The sequence below is a fragment of the Leptosomus discolor genome, chromosome 4 (genome assembly GCF_034619465.1).
Source record: "Leptosomus discolor isolate bLepDis1 chromosome 4, bLepDis1.hap2, whole genome shotgun sequence".
Classification (NCBI taxonomy): Eukaryota; Metazoa; Chordata; class Aves; order Leptosomiformes; family Leptosomidae; genus Leptosomus; species Leptosomus discolor.
The window spans coordinates 5,317,718-5,344,145 of record NC_141394.1 but is presented as its reverse complement, the minus strand read 5'-3'; the positions used below and the strand labels follow the sequence as shown (position 1 = coordinate 5,344,145).

At 39.8% G+C, this 26,428-nt stretch overlaps 1 protein-coding gene across 1 annotated transcript in view; it reads right to left on the bottom strand.

Moving 5' to 3' along the window:
* The window catches only part of ANKRD50 (ankyrin repeat domain 50), a 35,953-nt gene extending 11,163 nt beyond the window's left edge, over nt 1-24,790 (bottom strand). Inside the window, exons 1-2 of the mRNA XM_009954091.2 lie at nt 24,303-24,790; nt 1,005-1,234 (exon numbers count right to left, since the gene is read on the bottom strand). Coding sequence (XP_009952393.1) covers nt 1,005-1,234; nt 24,303-24,781 — 709 coding nt within the window. The 5' untranslated portion in view covers nt 24,782-24,790. The remainder of the gene's footprint in view (nt 1-1,004; nt 1,235-24,302) is intronic.
* Nucleotides 24,791-26,428: the final 1,638 nt, after the last annotated feature.

The window sequence follows — 26,428 nt, the reverse complement described above, 5'->3', positions numbered from 1 at the left end:
GACAACGGCAATTTTTTAGGACTAGTCTGAAACACTACATGATTCAATGGAAAGGAAATAAAACTGCTCTGAAGAAAGTTCTGTCTGTTTTTTTGGCAATGACAACGCATCTGATCAGCCAAGCTTTGACAAAACTATTCCCACACGAACATCCAAAGGAGCCCTGTGAGTCTACCCCAAAGTTTCCTTTAGCTCTCACACAGTCTCAAATACCAATCTTCATGTCTGCCACTGATTAATACAGCGCTTCATTCCCAAATGCAATTATCCCATTGACCTTTTGCTACTGTGGAAACGAGCAAGCCTATGGGTCTATGTTCTATAATCACATTTTTGTCCTAATTGTGTCCTTAATACACACAGGCTTTATACATAGGCCTGGAATCCAGTCTAGATATTGCCCTTTATTAAATTTCAGAGATCTTCTAGTAACAATGCCATTACAGTCAAGACATGTTCTCATGACACAGTAAAGCCTGGGATGAAGAAGCTGTAAAGAATTTTTTTCCCCCGTGCAACCTTTGCCAAAAGTATACTTCAAGAATCCACATCTACGTCGTTCCCCTCTCAAGTTCCACCTTCAAAGATTATTCCCTGCTTTCTGAAAATAAGGGGAGAGATTTTAATGGGAGATAAAAAAAAAAAAAAAAATCTTTTGAGGTTGTAAGGAATGGTTGTAGGCAGCCGACATACTTCGGTACTTACACATCACCTACACTGTTTCAAAGCTTTTTAAAACTAGCAAAGTAAGACAAAACCAGCCATATTCTTTGCAGATGTATTGCAAAGGCATAATTTACCTCTAAAATACTTGGCTGATTTAAGCTTTCTATAGTCCTCAGCAAACCGGAACGTGTGTTTTTCAGAATTACTGTTTTTGTGATGGTCATTTTTAAGAACTAAGCGTGCGTCAGTGCTTTCACCCATCACAGAGGGTCTTGTAAATACTACATCCTCGTTAACAGGCAGAGGTAACAAACACTTGCTTTGTGCTCTGTACTCACCTGTAAACATTTTTGTAACAGCCTTACTCTGCTTACGGGCAGAACACAGGAGGAGCAGCCAGGGAGGGAAGAACTCAAAGTGGCCAGCTAAAAGCTCCGCTATTGTTCCAGACAAACTCGTAGAAGTCTGTTCACCCTCGGAAACGTTACAGCCCTCATCAACTGAATCTACGAGCAGGAAGAGACTCTGCTGAGGGGGCTTCATTCCCAAGAGAGGGAGCAGAATGCACCTGTAAGGAACATGAAACAAAAATCAGTATTTTAAGTACATTTCACGGTACGTTGACTATCATACAGTCATTCAAGTTGAAGCCATGATCAACCTAAAATGCAAAGTTAAGTTTTTAAACAGTCTAAGGAATTTTTTTAAATAGTTACCACAGAAAACACTGAGGTAGACTGAACTAACAGAAATAGAGATAGTTTCGCAGTCAGTGATGTAATTCTTGCTTAGGCAATATTACTTCTTAATGAACTTATAATTTATACCACTACTTTAAAAAGATGTAGTGTTGTTCAAGGCTGATTAGAAGACTTGGAGAAACGTGGCTTCACTAAGAAAGAAGCTACTTGGCCTAAAATCTAAGAACTTCATTACTGTTGTCTCTGCCAAAGCTGTTAGCATCGCTTATCAGAAACTAATAGCGAACAATAGTTGGTCATGAAACAGAAGGCTAAATAAAAGACATATGAAACATCAAAGCTTAAAGAGTTCAAGTCTTAATGAATAACAGTTTTACAAAGAACGGAATTTATGCCATACCTTCACAAATTAAATGCAAATTAATTTAGTAGCAGACTGAGGCATTTAGTAGTGACTTTGATGTATTAGATTTTACTTATATTGAAGTTGCCATGCTCCCGTGACTAGAAAATGAGTATCTACAACCTCAAGATGCCAGCATTTATACCAACGCATCTAATTGTGCAGCTCAAAATCTTAAATTTGCATGTATTGTTGCCAACCTTAACAGTACTCCTTAAAAATATATCTAATTCTGCACTTGCATGTATCTTTAAATAGCTACTACATAACTGTCATCCATCTATCCAGTATTTCCACACTATGCTATTATTTTTTGGGAAACTTCAAAAAAATCTTTTTTTTTTTTTAATTTTTTGGGGGAAACTTCAAAAAACACCGATTAGGGTTTAGGCCCCTAAGTTTCACTGACTACGTTATCTTTAAATACCTTTGGCAAGCAAACTTTGACTTCACAGTAAAAAGATCCAGAAAATGAACCAAGGTGAGAAAAATTTGTCACTAACAGTTTACCCTCTGTTGTAGATTCGTTATTTGCACACGTCCAGAAGGCACGCACATCATAAGCATTTTTTGTTTTACTCAAGACCACAATAATCTTTTTTTTATTTGTTTTACTGATCACACTTATCTTTAGAAGCCTTTGGCCAACACATTATTACCTACCAAGCACTCAAATTGGAAGAGAGGCAAATCTCGCCTGCTAACGGAAGAACGCAACCCGCTTCAGAAATAACTCGCAAGCCCTGTTAGTGGAAGGTTTGTTATTTTCTGGTTTCCTGGCTGAGAAAGATGCAAAATGGAAACAGAGTGGTGCACCTTTCACGTCCGACAGCAACAGCAGACTAGCAGAGCAGACTAGGTGATCTATTGCACTTGCAGAAATTTCCCCAAAGGGATGAAAAGGAAGTACAAAATACTTGTGTTCTGAAAGTATTCAGTACTAGATGGATTTTAAATCCCTAATACTGCCCCATCCTCCTCTTTTTTTTTTTTTTTTTTTCAGAGGCACAAGACCACTGAGAATTCTTTGGTACTTCCACAGCGAGCTACTCTTTCAGAAGATGTCTGAAGTACAACTAAAATCACTGTTCACTAAGCTGGGAAGTTAAGCAGCTACCAATTTACAGAACAGGAAATTAAAGTAGCCATAAGGTTAAAATTACTTTCCTAAGTGATGCCAATCCCACAATGAAAGGAGGCAGTTGGAAATGACCACATTTTCCACCCCTTCCCCCACCAGAATGCTGCCTTGCCCCCTCAGCTATTTGTGTGAAGGCATTTTCCTTGCAACATTTCTTTTTCTACCAAAACCAGTTTTCTTTTCGCATAGTTCTCTCTATGAAATTACTTTTCGAGTGTGAACGTTACTATGAGAAATGAAGAAATAGTAATGGTATCTTAAATTAAAATCTCACTTAAAATCTGTGTGACCCTAACGAAATGCCTGTAAAATACCTTAGGAGCATCTGACAACTCCCTTGTGTCAGCATTTACCTGTTGGGAATACCATGGGCAAGAGCTAAGCACTGGACAAGCACTAAACCACACTTTCCCAGAGCTCTCGGGGACTGCAGAACACAGTGCTTCCAGGGACTTTCTGAACCAGAGATTCAGTCCCTTAACTGACCACGCTTCCACAGCTTTGTCCAAGTCTTTTATGAACAGACTCAAGCCTCCAGCACCCACAACATCCTGCAGCAAGGTCTCCTGCAGCTCAGTTACACACTGCAGGGAAAAACCCCTTCCTTTCGTAGTTTAAAATCCAAAACATCGTGGTTTCATTTGATACCCTTCAGCATCTGTACCGGAAGGGACACTGAGCAATGATGTCATATTCACCTTCTCCATGCCATCTGTGATCTTCTGACTTGTACCACAGCCTGAGCCAGTTCTTTCCAGGCAAAAGAGTCCTAATAGATTGATGATGCTTCGTAAAAAGCTATTCCACAGACCTTTGTCTCCCTGTGCTCTGCTTTTTTCCACGTCACAATACTTGAATTCCTGAATCTTAACATAACTTAAATTCCACTAGAAAAAACATATGCACACATACATATATAGAGAGAGATAAGAAATGAGGCACGACTTCTCCCAGCTTACAGCAGTATTATTAAAAGCGTGGCATTGACAAGACAGTGATAAGATTTTCTCTTAAAGTGTCCTTAGAAAGCAATAAACTTCTGTTCTTCCTAGGCATTTTCTGTCTCTGGAGTTCAGAGTAGATACCAAGTCACATAATAGTGAAACTTTTCAGAGAGGTAAGGCTGTGCTAATTTGCCAGCAGTCATGTCGTGTTTATTTCCATAATGCGACTTAGCAATTCCACTCCTCTTCAATTTCTTGCTTGCCTAAGAAAGCTACATAAATCAACACGGAATTAACAATGTCTTAAAGTACTTCCATAAATGGTGATTCATCTACAGATTGTTGTAACAGATTGCTTGACTTGCACAGCGCCTCTCAAAAGATTAGTTGATTTTCTTTACCTTCTGACAGGATAACAGTGCTATCTTTATAAGTTCTACATCCAATGCAGATATAAGAGTGGTTATTGTCACAGAAATAGAAACTGATTTAAAACAAAATTAACTCATCAGTAGAAATACAAAATCTCTAGAAAAACCAGCACAATTAGGTTATTTTAAATGATGGAATTAATTTTAATGCCAATGTAATGCAATGACTTATTTATGCAGAGTGAAGACATTTTACATGCATTCTAGCAAATAAGGAGTCCTCAGAACAACGAGCCATCCCACAGAATTCTTTAGGATTGCTACTGAGTTGACTGAACCCACACAAACATGATTTTCCACATACGGAAGGAATATATACAGACTATGCTGAAGTTCTGCTTATGATTACCCCCGAGATTTTTAGATTGGATCCACAGAAATACCAAGACACAACAGAACAAAGTAGAAAGACGGCAGCGTTGCCCACAAAGGCTGAAAAGAGAGCCACAGCGGAATGCACACACTTGCTAAAATAAAAAAAAAAGAAAAAAAGAAAAAGGCAAAACACACACATGGCAAATAATTAATGAGTGGTTCTAGGAGCAAAAGAAGTCATAAATCCCGGTTTCTTATGAATGTGTTCCTCATATTTGATCGTCTCTGGTGTATAGGAAATTCAGTTATGTCCCCACTTAAATGGTCTGATGCCTGTTACAGTAGCTTATCGCTAAAAGGGCTCCCTTTTCTCTGTCCAGCTGCTAGCATTCACTACTGAAAAACACACAGAACAAGCGTATAAAACTTATCTCCTAAGCCAGCCAGAAGACAAAAGCAAAAAAAAGGAGGAAAAAACCCCAACCCCCTCCCTCCCTAATTTGTTAAAGAGTTGAGGCGCTGCCTCTTTTAGCAAAATACAAAATACTTCAAATTTCATGACTGAAACGACTGATTTGGAAATCTGCTTAACTACTACTACAGCGCTTAGGCTTCTTTTTCTACATCAGTATGACAATTCTTTAATAAACTGCCTTTTGACACGCCTTCTCGCCAATAGGTTAGTTTAGAACTTGTATTTCAGTTCAGTCACTAATGTCAAGAACCACCATCCCAGAGGTCTGTGTCAGGAATTTACAAACTCTGCTCTTTTCAAAGAAAGTTTGTAAGAAAGCAGACAGTAATCATTATCCCACAAACAGCCTTCTTTGCTTTTTCCTCCTGCTTTTTTGCAAATGCTTCTACACCAGACTCCTTGAGCAAATTCACCAGTTATTTCTCATATTCCTAAGCCCTACATACTAAATTAGCCTCTCCCCCCCCCCCCTTCCTTCCTTAATTATCAAAGGGTTAAAACTTTTCCTCCTCCTTTTAAACTATTAGATGCCTCCAAACATTTTATTCAAAGGAAACAACCTGCTCTAGGTGAACCTGCTTTAGCAGGGGGGTTGGACTAGATGATCTCCAGAGGTCCCTTCCAACCCCCAACATTCTGTGATTGAGAGACGATCTTTGTCTCGGGAGCCAGCGTCAGGATTCATGCGGAAAGCGGGCACGCACCCTGCACTCTCACAACGGTGGAACGTGAAACTGATTTTGCATTGGCAGACCGAAACCACAGCACTTTCACCAGGGTTACGGAGCGAAGCCCACCGTCCTCTTTGAAACTTCGCTGCTACTTTCACCAAGCCTGGGGTGAGCCTCTGAAACGCCGTACGTACCACCGCAGAGGTACAGCACTCAAACAGCCCACCGAGCAGGTCCTCAGCCCAGCAGAACACACCCTTTTCTACACCAGGCCAACACTATCGAAGAGGTCAGGGATACGCTTCTGCCCACACACGGATTGCTTCAGGCTGGCTAGCCAGAAAGGACCCCAAGCCCACCAGCAGCAATTACTTTTCAACTAGCCGTTAGCTTATGCTCAGACTTCGCCTACGTCGTCCTCCTCTTCCTGCCTAAGTTTTTCTGACATACCTGGAGAACAGCATTGTGCTGGGTGCTTGCTGGGGTTGGGAGCATGTGCAACGTTATCAGCCTGAACGGGGCTGGATCCGCTCTTTGGGTTGTATTTTTTTTTTACTGTTGCATTTTGTCAGGTTGGAAAGAACAATCTCCCATGGGCAGTGCTGCAAGTTAACACACAGCCCTACAGGACATGAGCACAAGAAAAGTAAGGCAAACATCCCAAGTTGGTTTCTAAAGACGGTGCTGAATGCTCTGAGTGATGTTTAATGCTGTCAGGTAAGGTTGCCCTTATGCTCTGCTTCATTCACCCCTCTCTGTTTTGGGGAGTTCTGAAGTGTTAGCAAGTTGGCATTCTCCTGCATGAGTTCACCAGCACCTCCCTGGCCGACATCCCCGCAGAATGTCTTCTTTCCTAAAGACTATTTGTATTTCAAATAGGAAAGCAATATTCACTGCCAGTGAGACAGTCCATATGCGATATTTATGATTAAGTTAATATTGATGCCACTGTTCTGAGTCACAAGAAGTGGCAGCAGGCAGTCGCACAGCATAACAGAAAATAGCTGCAAACTCTATGAGGATGGTAATTCCTTGGAATTGAAGTAATGCCTTAGTATTGTAAACATATGCTGAAAAAAATATATTCATAATTCACCTTGGATAGTGAATAGGTTTGGCGATTACCAGCAACATGGAGCTGATCAACTGCTATCAGCAATCGAGGTTACATTGAGTTTTACATCAATTTATTACTCCATTGGCAAAAATTTGCTAATAGAACTTCATAAAACAGTCATGAGAGAGACAATGCAGTGCTGTCCTCTGTATGAGATCTGAATGCCTTGTAGAGTTTACAAGGAAATTGGTCATTTAAAGATTAAAGTAACAGAGAAATATGTCTATATGCATATATTGGAAGGATATCTTTGTGTATATATATATATTTACATGGAGAGAGTTTAACAATACCTTATGTATAACAAAATTGACAATTCTTCAAATACTAGTCTCAATCTTCAAAAAAGCAAACAAGCATCTTCCTTCTTACAAGTGGTTTACAACATGATATATCACGGCAGTTTACCATGCAATTTAAAACGCTCATTTCTGTTTGTTTTATCAGAAAATACAGAAAATGAAGTACAGAGTGCAACTGTAAATAAACCAACTATATTTACATAAAGTTGTAGTAATTTTTGACAGCAATGTAAGAAGTAGTGGGAGTTTTGCCTGAAAAACACACACAAAGACCTAGCAAAAATTCTAACCTGATGCTGCCTCTGCCAGCTCTAGATCACGTGCAGCAGAAGCTCCACCTAGCCTGGCCAACTGCCGAGGGACACACAGGGAAGGAGAAAGCCCTCTAGGACAGTTAAGACCTGGAGGTGCTGCATGACAGCAACACGGGGAGGAATTATGTTATAGACACATTACAGAGAGGAGCCCAGGCCATTGCAAGATACCCAAGGGCACAAATCTATACACAATAGGGTTTTCACTACTTCCACTCTGCTCACGGAATAACCATAAAAACTTTAAAATGTGCAAGAACAGAAAAAAAAATGTGTGAAACTCTTATTTTTTTAATTACTTGTACCTAAGGAAAAAAATCTCACAAGCGACAGTAAATACCCCACCACCTCATGAGCTTACAGACACATGCTCATTTGTGTATTGTAATAATCCAGGGGTTGGTTAGCAGAGTATAATCTGTTAAAGCTGTCACCCTCCAGTTTCGAATTTGCATTTAAAAGAAGGAAACCAGTGAAGATAAAGCTGTTAAAGACTGTTAGAAGCTTCAGCAAAGACAGACGTACACCAGTAGCTGACTTTTGTTTTCCAAACTGCATATGGGGCATAGGTCACAGTAAAAGAAGAAAAGGTAAATTTCACTTCTAATAAAATTGACAATTCCTGCTGCTCAGCTGATGAAATATTACCTTCTTTCCGAGAACACTTTCAGCACCTGTATTCACCCAGAAAGAAAAGCCAGAGCATCTTTACAAATTACTTGCAGTACTGCTTGTAGATTAGCGAGTTTTACTTTGTCCTATGACAAGGCATTTATGTCTTACAGATGACTGACAGTAAACAGTTTATTTTCCTGCCTCATAACACATTCTGGCTAATGATTAAAAGGGAAATTGTAACCGTCAAGTCCAATAGCTGCTTTCTGTACAGCATCACCCCAATTCTTGGCATTATATACATGTGCAACACAGGTCTTTGCTCCTTACTAATCGCCCAGCTGCTCATACTGGTAATAACATCCTGAAAAACATAAACACGGGACCTCTAACTAACAGTGGAAACATGTGAGAAATACAAGGGCTGTGAAGCATAGAACACTTCTAGACTTAAAAAGCTGCAAAATAAGACATATGGCTAAAGTGTGGCGAAAGCGAAGTGACCCAGTTTGATGTGTGCACGCCTGTGCACATACCGAGGGATTTGATCAGGTTATTGAGGTACCTGTTCTGTGATTTTTCAACGTGATAAAGTGTACTGCAACTGATTATGACTTTCTGGCAAAGTTCAATCCTGGAATTATACACACTCATGGACTATAGTATAATACAGATTATTGTTTCTAGTAAATGACGTATTTACAGGTTGCACAGAAAGACAAACTGGCTCTAGCAGTTCTACCCACCTACAGATAGCTTTATGAGTGAAGAGGCAGAAAGCAGGGAAAAAAAAACAACACCAAACCCTGATAATCACCTATTAGGAAAGCTCTAGGTGCAGTACATGGATGCAAATCTAGGGTCTGGTCTCTTCAGCAGCAGTGAATTAGAAACAGCAGGCAAGTCTTGTGCAATTCAGTACCTGATTTTGCAATGTCTTGTAGCAACCTGAATTTTATCTGTAATTGTACAGCAGGCTCGCAGTCCCACAAGGAGAGCACAAAAGCTAGCTCTAGGGCATCAGGCAAGACAAAAGTAGAGTTTATCGCAGAACCAGCGCCATCGGTCACACATAAACAGAGAATGCTGGACTCCTGTGAATTGATTAGAGACTCCTACTGTCTCATACAAATATATAGGTGATTTTTGTCTATAAAGCATTGCCAGCAGATCTACTGGTGGACTTGCTTGAAATCTCAGGAAACGGAAACCTTAAGAGCAAATATTTTGATCTAATAGTTGGACTGCCTAGAACAGTTTGCAAACAACTCTGCTATCATAAAGGACAGACAACTGTAGCTGAAAACCATTCACACCTGCTACCATGAGCAGGTTGACTCTCTCTCTATATTTTAAAATGGAATATATTTGCCATATGTGCTAACATATACAATATGTTCTAAACTACTCCGTCTGACATACAAAAATCTGCGTCTCTACCAAAGGGAAAGAGGAAGAGAGCACAGAAAACAATGCAAACATTTTCCTGAACACGTAATATAAAAATAGTAATTTATTCTACACAAACTCTCTCAGGTTTTTTTTTTTAGTGATGGTGAGGTCATCTAGTCCACTTCCCCGCCAGATCAGCCATACATCTGTCATCCCAGAGAGATAGTAGTCAAGGCACTCCTAAAGACTTCCACTGATCAATATTCTGTCTCCCCAAGCAATCTATTCCAGTGCTTTAATATTCTTGCAACTGGGAAGTTTTCCCCTTTCCCCCCCACCGTGTGTCTAACCTTAACCTGTTTTGCTGCACCTTGTACGTCTTGCTCTTGTTGTCCCGTGGACAACACAAGGGTCATTACAAGGAGCCAGCATTATCCAAAATTTGTAACTACTTCCCTCTACTCAGCCGGACCATTAAGGAACACGCCGAAAAGAGACAGACGCAGGTCACACCTCTATGAAACCCAACATGATGTTCTGTGTCAGTTTGAAAGTGAACTACAGATAACTACTCTCCAAGTACAGTTACCCAACTGTTTTGCACGTAGGCAAATACAGTTCTACCTCGCACACAGCCTGTTTGCACGAGTCTCATGTAAGCCTTCCTGGGGTCAAAATGATTCATGGTTATCCCTTACCCATGAGTACTACTACTTTGTCTCTTACAAAAGTTAGATTCCTCAAAACCAATCCATGTCACACCACATTAGCTGTTTTTTCAACTCTTCCTTACCTTCCAGCTGCTTGCAAATAGTTTGATTATTTGTTCTGGCATTTTTCATTTCAATTGACACAGTTTTAATTCCCCAGCGCCTTTTTTGTCCCTTTTTAAAGCAAGGCACTAAATATCCACCTTTTTCTTTACAGTCTGCATTTTTATCTATCCCAATAAAGATAACTTGTCCTTTGAAGCTTATCAGTAACAGTTCATAGGCTGAATGGTTTGAAAACATCTCACCTATTCTCTGTTTGCTGGGTTTTGCCGGGGCTGTGTTTTTCTGTAACCTTACTTCTTTGTTGTTAGTTTTAATTATGTTAGCTGACTGCAAAATTACTGGTTTTAAGAAAGGGCAATATACACAGGCATCGCACATTTTAGCTTTCCCAGTGCTACCAGTTTTTCTTCCCCAGCAAACAGCACACCAACACTTGGTAGACACTGTCTTTCTTCTGCTACGTATGGAACTATTTCTTATTACCAAACAAAACACACCTCGCAGGAAACATGAACGCTGCACCTCGAACTTTCAGTTTTGCCCTCATCTTCACTCTTTTACTTTCATGTTCAGTAGTCGATCTGCTTTTTTTCTACAGTCTCCCTCCTTGTGTTTAACACACGAACGATGAGGAGCTCAGTTTCACTGAAGTGGACATTTAATATGCTGCTTTGAGACATCAGTGTTCTTTCCAGCTAATTCCTTCATTTCATTATACTTGTCTTCATGGGATCTTACCCACAAATTATCCGAGGTCACCAGTATCTCCAAGTCCACTGCTTTTACTTTGTCCTTCTTTCTCCTGCACTTTTAAACATCAGGCATTTAAGATCATTTCATAGTCACTGTCTCCAAAAGTTGTCTTTCATTTTCTCAGCTGGTTCTTTCCAATACGATTAAAGCAAATTTATGTCTTCCCACTAGCTATTTTCTCCTCTTTGACATTAGAAATAGGGTCACTGACAGACTCCTGCTTACATCAGGCTTCCCCAGCTGATGTCCACCTCCTATTTGTTTTGTTATTCAAAATTTTCAACTATGTAGACATTATCATCCAAACTCTATGCCTTGGATAATTCCATCTGATATCTTAAAGAAGCTTAGCTTACCTAATCTTGCTGGTTTGGTAGAACAAAACATTTGTATTTTAAGAAAGACATGGTTTAGAGGTGTGAGAATCTCTCATCAGTCACTGACAACCAATATACTCTGCTAAAGCAGCTAAACTTTTAGATACACAAGACTGTCTAATAGGGTACTTGGTAGTTTTATTTACAGTCCATAAAAAATAACATTTTACTAACGAACCTTGAAGTAGACACCACACATGAAAACCTATCACCCCATGTAACGTATATCTTCTATTCACAGATGTTTCAGTGGCTTTAACTTCTTTAGTTTACGCTAGAACTACAAGCAAGTATACGACATACAAAGCAACTACCAAACGAAGTACTTTTTTTTTTTTAAACATACCAGTTTTGCAAGTTATCCTGACAGATCTTCCAGAGCATTTAAATCAATCTTGACTGTATACTAGTATTTCCAGTTCTGCTTGTTCACCCCATACTTTTTTTCCATTAGTATAAAGACACCTAAGGCATTTGATTACCACCTCACTTATCTTCCTCTTTGTCCGTCCCATGACCCTATATGAATAACCCTATTTCCTCTCCTCCTCCACCCTCAGTTCTTGAGCTGTTGTCTAAGTTGCTGTTATTTCTATTTACCCCTGGGATTTGTCATCCATCAGGTGTTGTTTTAAAGCTCTCTTATTAGGGTAAAAAAATCACTGCTTTTCTTTGTATTAAGCATCAATTAAATTCTCATTGTTTGCTTCCACAACTCAATCTCTTTCTTAACAAAAAAAAAAAGGCAGAGGGTGTCAAAGAAAGTACACTTTACACCAAACGCATGAGGTGAAAGCATCAGATCAGACTCACTGAAAACTAGTATTAGTTGAAGAGAGAGAATTACCTATACTGCACCTTATTTTCTATATCTGTAAAGGTAGGACAACAACTTTGTAAATATTCAGAAATCTGTGGTTGAAATGCAACACGTAGGAGCGGGGTACCACAACAAGAAAACTAACACGTTTATATATGCAACAGAATGTATTAAAATCACAAAGTTAATGTTAAGTCATTTATGAAACCACAGGTAAGGCAAAGTGAAATATACAGTCTTTTCAGCTTTCCTTATTCACTACCTGGTTCCATAGACATACAAAAATTAGTATTTACTTGTTAAACAAAAATATATCTTCTTCTATGAGCGGTGTTATCTGAACACACTAATATACAACCGAATCAAAATCCTTGTAGCTTTACAGGCATTGGAATTTGTTGGTATTATTCTACATTTTGGAGACAGACAAAACCCTTTTCTTTCTTTTGTCTTGATTTATGCAGAGCATGACCACAGCTGAAGAAACAGATATTGCTTTCCATGTATACGACTGCATTTGTCAACATAAGAGAAACACAAGCCACAAAAAACCCAAACAAAACCCCCCCCCAGAACAGACAGGTAGAAAACTCCATTGAATGCATTCAGTTGTGTGGCTTTTGTCAGGCTGTACTCTAGTTCACTGCCCAGACAGCCCTACCTTCTATTATTCCATGACCGTGTAACAAAATACAATGGCATAATGCACATGATACAAACCCAGACACCTTTTATTACTGCAGTTCAGTCTGAGAATCCCCAAATTAATTAGATTTTTCCTAGGCATTTGATTCCAAAACAAACAAAAAAAAAACATTACTGATTGGTAAGCACAAAGAGGAGGCACCGTAGTGGCTATTTCAGCAGCAAGTTGTTTCCTCAGAACAGCGGGTTCTTGAACTGCCTGCCTGGAAGAACCAGGATAAACAACAATGCACGTTTTGCAACCTTGGTCATTCCCTGACCAAGTTGCTCCATACCCGCCTTTCTCATTTCTTGCACATCATCATAAAGCAGCCCACACTTCAACTGTTGAACTGATTGCAGGATTATACTGTCCAACCTCATTTTCAGAAAATCCTCTGCACAAATACCAGATGAAAAGCTGTTAAGATTTTGCCTTACTAGTCAAGCACTTAAGACAACTTTCCTCCTATGTTTGCCTTACCAGGTATCTTTTCCCATCTTATTTTCTCAAATAAAAGGGACTATCCTCACCTTTAATTGCACTGTCTTAGTTAAAAGAGGGAACAGATGGAGCAGCTTTCACGTGTCCCATTCAAAATTATCCTCCCACACTCCCCAAAGTAGAATCCACAGCATATGTTCCTCGTGCATCACTCTGGGTCCATATTAGTTACCTTGTGGTTTGGGTTTTTTTCCTCCCCTGGCCCCAAGCTGATACAATTTCTCTTAATCTGACTGTAAATCTCCTATTGATCCTTTCTGTACCTTCTTTGTAATTTACTTTAAAAAACATTGTTAGGTTAGCACCAAGTGAACCTGATTCTATTATCTCACAGCAGTGATGCATTTAGCTTTGGAACTGATTCTATAGCTTTATATTTAGTGAGATCTACTTTTAGCCTTAAGTACAATAGAACAAGTCACAGAAACTACATCCTTCTCTTTTTTTCCCCTCCCACAACAATTTTATACACAAAATGTTTACTTTGGATGGCAACTTTGTCATAATTTGAAATAGGAGGTACTAATGAAAAAAATATCTGAAGTCATAAAAATCAAACTAATGTGAATGTGCAGTACCTGCTACAAATCTTCTGGGGAAAAAAAAAATAATCTTTTTTCTTCATTTTTTAAGAGAAAGTAAGTGGAACAAAGCTGAAACAAAGGATGTAGCAACACTCTCCAATACAAAGCAAAGCGACTGAAACCAAATTGACGCACGCAATCATCAACGGAATGCAGTAAAAGTTTGGAAAGTTTACTGAAGTGTTTCTAGACTAGTCAAAACGAACATGTGTTGGTACCACTGCTAGCACGTCCACCAGCGCAGCAGCAACGCAACGTAACCAGAGTTCGTAACATTCTTCTTACTTAAACTCTTTGTGCTGTTGACTACTGAAGTCTCCCTCTGTGAGAAAAGGCAGAGTTCATACTCCTTTGCCAATCCGGGGTAATTTAAAATCATCCAGGACAAAATCTCTCTTATCCTGGACCAGCTTTACTGACAAACAGAGCTTTTTTCCTCATGTCCTGTTGAACTTCACTCCGTGAAAGCATTGGAAAAGGATAGGCAGCTTAGTGACTGTACCATGTTCACCATCCCTGCAGGACAGCTAATACAGTTAAACCAAGATTTGTTAATTAACTGCTCTAAGACGGAAATCATGCTGTAATCCCATTCTTAACAGTTTTTCCTCATGAGGTTCATTCATATCTGCCCGCTACTGTCATCCCTACACTGCTGGTATTTTCTTTAACCAGCCTAGAGCTTCTGAACAGTTTTCTGTTTCTTGCAGGACTCCATGATTCTTCAAATAACCTTAAATAAGATGCTGCCATGCCCCCTTCCTCTTAATGCCTTTTGTCTACTAAGATATCATGGATCTTCAGCACACAAGCTCGCATCTGTGCAGCCAGATGCTCATCTCCCCTTCTCTGCACACGCACCAGTATTATCAACTCTTATTTGTATGTGACAAACAAAAAGAAAAACCAAAGAAAAGACATTGTTGATGGGCCGCAGACCAGAAGTCCACTCATGTATGATCCTTTATTCCTATTCTTCCTCTTACTCCCCTAAATTTAAACGGCAGCACCCAAAGCTGAGCCAAGGAGTCTGATCGCCTTCTATCAACAACACAGACCTTTTTGGTCCTTGCTTTGTGTGAAGGTATCTGCAAACGTGCCACACGAAGAGGACTTTGACTGCAATTGCTTTGCCCCTTTCACTTCATCAGCTGCGTAAGTTTCCTCATCTGCCTTCTTTTCTTGATCTCATTTTCAGTTCTGCTTTCACGCTATCCCATCGCGTTTCAATGCCATCAAGTGCACCAGGAACCTACCCACCTACATTCTTCGCAGCATCTCCTCTGCAATACCTTTGAACACCTGTAAACAACTCAACCCTTATTTCAGCATAATTATTTTCTCAATTGTTTTTCATCACACTTGGCTTTTTTCCTAATTATTTCTTCTTGAGCAGTAATTCTTCAATCGTGAAGTGTTTCTGCATTAACTATTCAAAACATTCCTGCTCCTAGACAAGGACAGAAGACTTCTCACCGCTCCCAGTGTACTGTGCACATCACGCAGAAGAAACTGAAACCTCTTCAATGCATTGCTTCAACTCACACTTTCAGGAGGCGATATTTCAATACTATCTTTCACCAGTACATCAAACACACTAAGTCCTTTCTACTTCACAATCCACCAAATCCTTTTCATTTTTTCATTAAAAAGGAAGAAAAGAAAAGAAACTTAAACCCTTGCACAAGCTATGAACATGTGCATAGAAAACCGGAGGGAAGGGAAATAATTAACAAGTGAGAATTGCTATGAAGGTTCATCTAACTAAACAGCTTATAGGAAAACCTGTAAGGTTTAAGACTGAGCCACATAGATTAAAGGCAAAATGTTAATGCCTATACAAGTAGAAGACAAAAAGGTCTATGTAAGTTGTCATTATTAAAACGCCTTAGGGAAACTTTCTTATGGTGATTTAAACTGAAAAGGTTAAAACCTTAAATGGTATTATGCTCGGTCTGTATGCAGTGCTTCCATACAATGAAAGAACAACATACAGCTTGCTCTTGCAGAAACACTAACTGTTGCTATGTGACCTGTTAACTCCACAGATTTAAGGGAAAAGCCTAAAGAGAAACACGCCACAAAGTACTTAAGCTTCAGGCAATGCTCAACTTTCTAGTCTAGAGAGCACCAGAACACAGCATACTCTCTGAACCCTAGCGTCAGTTAAAAGTCTGAAGCATCAGCTACACCTTACATGCACATACTAGGAATCAGAAGCTTCCTCAAGAGTCAAGACACTCTCACAAGAGCAAGTTTATGAAATACCAATTTACCTTCTGCAGCTTCACTTTCATTGAGATGGAAATAGAAGCCAAATTGGCAGATTCTTTTTAACCTCTTGTATGTGGTCTTACAAAAATAGTTACCCATCTCACCTATGAATTGGCACGATTTTCGGTCGGTGTCCTGCCTCTATAATTGAGTATAAAATAAATCATCTTACTGAATAAATTACAATGTAGACAAATTTATATACTAGTAGTATATATGAAGTCCTTATAATATACATGACAAATATGTAAACACTGATAATTTAACAGACTCATACCACACAAAGTGAAAGTCAGCACAGAACCTGTATTCATAATTACTTGAACTGTTGGAACTAGTAAGCTACAATGAAGAAAAGTAGCATTTTACCACACATTTAGCATTAATACACAGTAGTTGTTCACAGTACTGTCTCCATGTGGTGGTGTACTAGGGTTCAGCCAACACATTTTTTGCACTGTTCCTTACTACTTTCACACAGGCTGTCTTGTTCTCCATTTTTCTTCATTAGATCTCAGAAGATCTTTTGATCTTGCAGATACCAGCTTACACGCAGCTGCTTCCTACAAAGAGCCATAAAAGGCTTTGCGCTGTGAAGTCTGTTTGCTATTTTTATTATTTTATGTCTCTTGCTACACAATCACCAAGTGTAAGTCTCCACAGTATGAAGATCAATCTACTAGGGAGCTAAAGACTGTAAAACCATCCAGTCTTTCTGATTAAATCCATAGGAGTAAACTTTTTCAAATGAAAAAGCACCTCAGCCACTTGACGTGGTGGAATCTCAAACTGAGACTGGAAACAGGCAGAAGACTATGTGGGAGAGACCACCAAGGACCTCCCCTGCTAGAGCACAGCTTGCACTTCTTTGGCACGCTGCAGGTGCTGAGATCTTGAACAACCCACCGATGCACCACAGGAAGTCTACAAAAAACGTGCCTAACACAAAAGAACTTGCTTTTAACTCAAATGAGCTTGCTTTTAACTGAAAATGGTTATGGCTCCCACTAAAAGCAGAACTCAATCTTGTACCAGATCAAGCTCCTCTGGGCTAGGATCCAAGTAGCTTCAGGATTCTAGTCAAGCATAAGTGAAAGATGTAGGAATAAACAAAATTCTGGGAAAGTACAGAAGCAGAATGTTGCATATTTATACATCTAAAATGTTACTAAGAAGAATTCCCTTTAGATATAGAAAACTTTATTTAGCTAAGGGAGTTTTTTAATGTCACATTCTTAGGTGTGACCTCTGAGGAAAGACTAACAAGTTGGAATTATTTAATTTAAAGACGAGATGAAAGAGAATAAAGCAGTATTCAAATATGTAAAAGGCTGTGCCAAAAGGGAAAGAATCAATCTATTCTCCACGTCTCTGGAGGACACCATAAGTAGTAACAAGCTTAGATTATAGCAAGAAAAAAACCCAACTCGCTAGAGACACGTGATTCTGATAAGAATTGGGAAGCATAAGGGCAGATGAAGCCAGCATCTCTCAGAAACGGACTTGGTTTCTTCTGCCTGGGGAAGGAGATGGTGGACTTGATTTTCTGAGGTTCCCTTCCAACCTTCCCTCTCAAGGTCAAAATCAGTCACTTGCGCATGTGATAAAGGAATAAATGCACTGGAAGTTGAACAACTTTCTTCTTTAAAGGGTCTTGTAAATTAATTCATTATGCATTCAGATCTTTCTTCACATGGAACAGGATACAGTTAGTCCATGGCTTTGTTTCTACCATTTACATCTCTACGAGATTAGAGAGTCTGACAGGACCTATGTCCACACCATCCTTTTAACCATCGCGAAGCTACAGCCACCAAGATTGTACCGGAGCTGCAGAAGCAGAGGGAAAGGCTGTGAAGCAACCCTTCCCAGAAGAAAGGAGAAGATGAGAGAAAAAGATGTAGATCACTTCCAGGCAGTCTTTGAGACTTGGGTGAGAAAAGTCAAGGCATTTCTTTTCTATAAAAAGACAAATTCTGAATTACTAATGTCTTAGAGAATAAATTGATAGAAATCCCAGCAGCTTTCGAGCTTCCAGTAGCCCAAGCCCAGGCATCTGTAACTGTCTCCAATGTGCTGCCTCTGAGTGCATCTTTTATTTCAAGCCCTCCTAAGTTCATGGTTAAAACAGTCTCTTATAAAACGCATTTCGTTTAAAAAAATAAATATAAAAGCAAGAGAAAAGTAACCCAAATAACACACGCTACCACCTCACCTCCTCCAGAGGAAAATTCATACTGCTTTTTTTCACATCAGTCACAAAACTTTGGGTGCTGCAAACAGCAGCAGAAGCATGTACTGTGGTTAATTCACTAGCAAGGAGAACACAAAAGTTTGTAGGGTAAAGTATCAAAGACTAACCCCATGAAAGTCAGGATACTGTAATTAATCTCTGGCCTCAGCCATTAAAGTGGATTTGAAACCTTCTGTTAGCTAAAGACAATGCAAAAGTAAACAGTTAAAAGGGGTGGGGGAAAAAGGAAAGATCTAAAGAGGATCTGGCCTTCAACTTCTCAGATTTACTCCAAAAAAACACTTAAGTTTTTGCAATTAAGAATAAGCTATTCCAAAACAGTGAAAAGCTCACTAATTAATTGTTCAACAAAGCCCACACAATCCACGATAACTTTAATTATATTACTGGCTCCAGAGATCATACAGGCAGTTCTAAAAAGAACAGCTTCTTCACACTTCATCTGTTATCATATACAACAATTTCTAAACCTGTTCCTTCATCTATGCTAAATAAATGGAAAAAAAAGGCATTTCAGTACTGCAGATTTAAAGTCCTTGGATAACAGTCACAGAACATTTGCTGAACAAACCTGTGTTTTTCTACATTGTCAAACAAACAATCCAGAACTTGAAATAAAACTTTTTTCCCCCCTTATCCTTTAGATAAGGGTGAAAGTTCTCTCAATCACCTGGAATTTGCAACTTTCCGATGATACACTGCTCTTGAGGAAAACAGGGAAGGAAAAAGAAAAATACTGGTAGCATGGAAAGCCAATACAGGTGAAGGAAATGCTTGTTAGTACTGGTCAACAATCCTAGTTTTTCTACTCTGAATTCTGCTGTTGATGAGGTTTCCATCATATTGCCAAACACAAAACACCAGAGGCTCGATCCTTTGGAGTTCTCCTCCAAACACGTAAGTAACTTTACATAGATAACAGCTATTGGCACAAGATTTGTTGTACTTCAATGCTGCCCAAATGAATGACTCATACAAGGCGGCTTTCAATTTTAATCAACATAAACCCCTACTTCAAACTCGCAGTCAGCATAAAACCTTACACAACATCTCCCACTTTTTACACTCAAGTCTACAGATATTTGCATATTCTACAGAACTATAAGACTGCTTCCCTTTTTACAGCACTCAATGTTATTGGTCACGTTCCATCACAACGCACATCTGCTGTGCACGCAGACACGCAGGAACTATATCACACGCAAGGTACCTAGTACAGCTTCACAGAGCACTAGGGTGTGGGGAAACTGCAACAGCCAACGATTCTTTATTGCTAAAAGTTTTGGTGCAGAGGCCTCTTGTCAACTGTCCAGCTTAGTTAACTCTATGGGGGTTCCCTTTTCAAATATGAGTAGCAGAGATCGGGAGTCAGAAACAGAAGAAAAGCTGTGAAGACAGAATTTAGCACAGCAGGCATCGAAAAAGAAGTAAATCTGGTGTCCTTTCTGGAAAAAAAAAAAGGATACTTAAGTTGCAGGGCATCGTTTCCACTATATTCATTTTTGGTGAATAAGATCCAACATCAGCTTGAGAAAACCTCTATCAAGTTCTTACACAATCACAAAATTGTTCAGCAGCTTTTTCTTTTTTCTATTAAATTATTCTTTACTTGTGTCCCTACTGATCAGGGACAGCTGCTTGCACAGGAAGGCTATTTCAGCAATGGAAATAAGTGGAAAACTGAATTCATAGCTTCATTTTTCCCCCCGATAAAAATCTCTTTGATCAGACCATCTTGCACTAAAGTAATTGTATTGAAAATACTTTAGTAATAAAGTTTTAGGACACTTAACAAGTAAAAAAACACTTGGAAAATCGTTGACCCCAAATTCAATATGTGAGAAGTAAGTATGTGAAAAGTCTCACAAGATCTGAATGCAGAGGGCAGCAAGAACCTTCACCTGTGAGTGACAGCAAATCAGCTCCATCTGCACCAACTGGCTGGGAGATGCAGAAATTCACTGTTTTGGGGGGATTTATTGATTTCAGACTTTTATTCATTTCAGCAATCCACCCAAGCAAAATTCAAGTTTTGATTTCAGTTTGTACTAGAACAAAGCACACTAAAGGTGAGCTTAGGACAAGCTTAAAAGCATTAGGTTACTTAACAGACATGTTCTACCTCTAAATTCTCTGAAACTTTCTCAGGAGCACCTGTCATGGAAGTCTTTCCAACTCAAACCAATGGCTGCAAAAGAAATCAACTCTGCAGGGTGAACTAGATCTACACTTCCAGGAACGTGCACTTTCTGGGCTGTGAATTAACCAAGCTCTGCCTTCCACCACGAACCCTAACCGGCACAACAGGTGGGAATTAACATGCTTTCACCTACTGTCTGAAGGTGCTTAATGTCATCCCCTTTGTCTGAGAAATGTAAACCAGGATCATAAAGCTAAATGCCTTTTTACAGACTACTTTTCAGTATTGTCCACTGTTTATATCAGAGTCTTCCTCTATGTCCTCACAGCCTTGGATCACCGGTAGCTGCCTGCATCCCTACCAATTGCTCGAAGTATAAACTTGCTGCAGCAAAACCAAACCAAGCCCCATTCACAACCCCAGATATAGTATTGTAAGATTTGGGTTATTCTGATTTTGACTTTTCTATTTAAATAGGGAAGAATAGCCTAATAGACCTTTTCAATTAAATTCTTCCAGTTTAACACATAATTTCTTCTTTTTGGAGTCTGCAACACTCTTTGCCATTTCCTTTATAATTTCTGCTTCATTTTCCCCTTAAAATTTGAATGTGAGGCTTCTCCCTTATGTTTAAGACTGCTTTTTGCTCCAGTACTGTGAGAAAAGTGCCTCAGAAGCGGTGCTGTACATGCTGTCAGTGCAGCAACAAATGCTTGTTAAACGCATTTGTATAGATCAGCCCTTCCAGCTCTTCAAATCTGCAAGGTCTGCCTCTGAAAGAATTTTTAGGGCACATTAAGATTATAAATACATGAGAAATTTTTAAGAGAAGACATTCAAACAGGAGGAGAAAAGTCTTAACTCTCTGGGTCATCACTTGCACATGTATCACTATGATCATCAGGGTTGCTGTTAATAAACATTCTTCAGAAAAAGATTCACTGTTTTAACTAATGAACTTTATATTGTTTACAAACTGGCAGATTACAAGGCATTAGGAAGTGGTGGGTTTTCTTCCTCTTTCTAGGACAATTAGCACAAAAATAGAATGGTGTAATCTCGTTTAGCACTTATGAAGAGAAGTCTTTCCATTTTAGGCCATGAATGCATAGCTGGGTCTAGAGCAGCCCTGCAAAGCAGAGCAAAAATTTCACAATGTCTTTAAAGAAGGATCCTTCCCCTCTTCTACTGAATAAATTAAAACAAGGTAAAAATCAATGGAGCATTGAGATGAGAGCTTTATACTGATCAGTGCCTTCACACAATGCAAAAAGCAATCAGCTGGCTGTTATGTCTTCCTAGAACTCATTTCACATTACAACAACTTTCACTTAACAGAACACATACATAAACACACCAGGACCAGAATACTGAAGTGTCAGAAACCACACAAAATACTAACTTATATTTTTGTCAAACGTTTCTTGCATGCTCTATATATTAACAAAAGTTCAGGTAACAAACGATTGAGGGATTTGATGGCGGGAAGGGGGTTGCCAAGTTCCTCTTGTTTGTGGACAGTAAGCGTATCGTACAGGCAGCAGAACAAGCTCGTGGAACTGCTGTCAACAGCCATCTCCTGGTCCCCTGCCACAGTGCTGAAAACTTATATTCCCAGCACAGCACCTTGTCTCTAACACCTCATCCCCCTTAAATCTGAAATATGAGAATGAAGACTATCTACCACAGCTGCTTTTGGGAGCAGGAGATCAGGGTTGGTGGGCAGCAAGGGAGTACAACAAGAGGAAAAAAAAAAATAAAATCTGCTGAAGCTGTTGTACTACAACATAAGTATTTTTAGCGTAATAATAAGAGATCACAATCACTACTGCAAAATTTGAGAACGGAAAGACTAGTACCAGATGTTGTGTTGTATTTTATTTTTCCAGTACAAAACTAAGAGCCCTGTATATTGACCTAAATACTCAGCTCATCACTAAACCCTGCATTCATAACCCTGCATTCATAAAAAGCAGTCTTGTCTAAAAAGCTGAGTCTGACTCACAAGTATCTTTTATATTTCTATATTGCTTTTTTCTCCGAAGACATTTACCTAACTCCTGTTCTTTGGAGTAAGGCAATCATGTTTAGAACAGAGGATGGATTCCAGCTCTTAGAGAGAGCCTCCTGTACTAAATTAGTAAGACTTCCTTGTAATAGACTTTTAAACAGAAATGGGCTCTTACTCACCAAATTAATCCACTTCCATGACTTTAAAAGACTGCCTAAAGCTAGATGGCCAGTCTGCTATTCCATTTATAGACAATTTCACCCTGGTTTTAGTCATTAGAAATTGAGAAGGCTCAATACTTCTGAAATTAGGCCTTTAATAGCTGCTGGAAGTTGCATCTTCACTAAGCAACAAACAAACAAAAAAATTCAAACCCAGTCTTGGTTTAGACTATTTGTTTTGAGACACTACACTGAGAACAACGTAGACGTGCATCCTGTTTATTCAACGGGCAAGGACGTAACGGCCATCAGAACTGGAAGGCTCTTTTACACCACCACGATACTATGAGCAAGCACTAGAGCTCAACCTCAGTCCTTGTTTACCCACTCTTAGCAGTCAGGAAAAAAAAAAAAAGAGGCTTTTTTTTTTATATACTACAAACATCATCCCATAAACCCTGAAGTAACACAAACAGTTACGTCACTACACCATACTAAAGAACTTCAGTTTAATATTCCAGGAAAGTTTTATACTGTCAACACAATAAATTGGAAGCTCTGTTGCTAGAGACAAGCCTTATCCTTTCTGAACTTTCCTTCGTTGTGACCTAAAGGAATAAAGAATGATAGACACATGCTTGTGAAGGCTGTACTCAAGGCATTGTTCTAAATCACCTATGGATATACACTCTTACTTACACATTAGTATCCTTAACAGAAACAAAATCCTCAGTGACATACTGAAGACACTTTGCTTTGTTAGGAAACACTAAGTAAAACAATAAATATTTCCATTCAGCTGGGATAGCTGACAAAACTTCTAAGGCACAGGGTGAGCCCTCTTGGTAAATTTCTGATCCACTCAACACTTTGGAGTACTTATTTTAGAAGTAGCAACAAAGATTTGACATAATCTGTGCATATTGTGAGAAGTACCATAAGGAGTTAATTGACATTTTCCTACCACATATTTTTAGACAAACATAAAACCGATATGCCGGATCAGACCCAGAGATCCATTAGTCCAGTTTCTTCTTAGAGCATGATATTGGAAGCCTTTGTGAGGGTCCTGTAAGGTCTGTTTTGGATCTATGAAGGACAACTGCCCTGCTTTCATGGCACATGAAGGCCACTGACTAGACATCTTCCACTCTGAAGCAAATTATTTTAAAGTCTTTCCAAAACACTGGTTACAACTGAGGGTATTTATATACAAAACATAAATAAATTCACTATTAATAATAACTTTTGTTTAAAAAGTCAATATTTATTTATGTCAGCTATAAGGACAAACTTAAGATTTTTCCACAGTAGGTCTGCAAGCTCTGACAGAGATAACAAGCCAGGAAACAAAACATGTTTTAAACTGTCTGCAACGCAGACTCTTTGGAAGGAAGACCTAAACAGAAGCCAGCTTTTTTTTTTTTATTGGGGTTTTATTTTCGATAGGGTTTTTTGGGTTTTTTTTGGTTTTACCTTTTAAATGCTTCAGCAGGGTTCCTCTCACATTCCCCGGGTTGCAAGAGACTTTGAATAGCAGGATCTCTTAGTTTGTCCTCATATCCCTGGATCAGTCCACTGCGGCAGATTTGTGCAACTAAACCTCTAATAAACCCTCCAACACACAGCGTGTCAGAGTCTTGGGCCCTGCAGAAATGGAAGGCTAGAGCCTGACGATGTAAGCCTCTTTGTAGGTTCGCAGGTGAGCTTGGCCACAGTAACTCAGTACAGAGAGCCGTCTTCCCACTACCGGGCCCTCCTACCAACAATACACCCCAGGCAGCTCCTTTCCCAGTGACAACACCGGTATTATTCCCAGAATTCGCTACAAGAGATGGTTTGTTGGCAGCACTACCGCTGCAGTTAGCTTTCTCCTGGAGGCAGTGCTGAAGCTTGTGGAAAACCCACTCCCTACAGTAAAACTGCTTTCCCTGCAGCAAGCTGGTTTGAGCCATTTTATAAAGCTTCTTCTCTTGGGTTTGTCATAAACAGCAGTACACCTTCAACATCTCAGAGCAGGGAGAGAGACGCATTCATCTTGCACAGGGAAAAAGAAAGTCTTCTGCACAGAGCTTGACAGAGGTTACGGTAATCAGGTAACCTTCCCCCTAATACTTAACAGCCTCTTCTCAGGAAGGGTGTCACTCCATTTGTATGCTTTATCACGATTAGCACAGCACAATCACAGTTCAGCTGACATCATGAAGCGGTGTCTGATACCAACGCTCAACAACACTTCTCGTATGGCTCAGAAGTTCATACAGCTCCATGGCTGCATCTGTAGTTTAGGCAGTTGCGTGTGTTCCCAGTATACAGGGGAGACAATACATCTGGAAAAACTGTGGGAAAGCCAACTTTTCAGTGTATACTAAATGCCTTTTAACTCTAGGCATTAATCTCTCTGGATATATAGCCAGAAAAGGCTGTCCACAATAAAGTGTTCCTTCTGGGAATTTTATAAAAGACAGTGATTTTTCTTCAGAGCACTACATACATACCACAAACGTGGCTAAGTACCACTTGCTAAGAAACGGTCAGCGTGGACAGCGAGCTTTGCAGACTTCATACATCTGGGTGAGTGTCCGAGAAGTGCTTCAGATTATAGTTTCTTATGCAGTATAGACAACAGAGAAAACCTAATGTTTACAGCTTCTTATTTCAAGACATTTGTAAGTGTCTTCTTCAGGAACTTGGGATTCTTACGGAACCTGTTCTCAGGTATCTTAATCGCAAGATGTCAGAAGAGACAACATCCTCCCCTAGAGCCCTGAAATAAAGAAGACAGCACTTTTAACCCTACATGCAAGTCATAATTCAGTCAACTGAAAATGCAGACAACAAAGAGTAAAGTTAAGGGCTCTTATTCTTTATTTTTGCTTATACTAACAAACCAAGTTAATCCAAAAACCTGTTTTAAAGAAATTTGCGTTACGAGGTACGATTAGCCACATATAAAAAACATAACAAAACCCAACAAACAGATATGACAGTGACCTCAAAGCCACAGGAGCAGCAAGTCTTGCGTTTTCTCCTGAGGAGAACCGAATACACCCCTTCATCTTCAAAACACTCTTCCTAACAAGGCTTCATCACCGAATTCTCGCCTCACGCAATTTTTCCTCCTGCCGGCTACGGGGCTGGTGGTGGTGGGGTTTTTTATTATTATTTTTTTTTTTTTAAGTTTATTTTACACGGGAGAGCTGCCGAGGGCTCTTCGCACACTTCTTTGTTCACGGCTCGCCGGCAGCGGGGCGCCCGGCCGCCTCCAGGGTCACGGTTTAACACACCCCCACACCCCCACACCCCCCCCCGGCACCTCACGCCTCCCCGCTGCCCCTGTCACCGCACCGCTCCCCCCGGCCCAGCGCCGGTCCCACCGGGACACCCCCATCCACCCAAACCCCTTTCCCCCCAGGCTGGGCTTTAACCCCACGCTCCGGTTTCTTCCAGCCGAGGCGCACACACACACACACAACACACACGGCTCAAAAGTCACCCTGGCAGCCCCAACATCTCCCTTTTCGGAAAAAAAAAAAAAAAAAAAAGCCCAACCCCAAGTCAAGCGAGCAGCTGGGCAGCTCCCCCCCCCCCCCCCCCTCCTC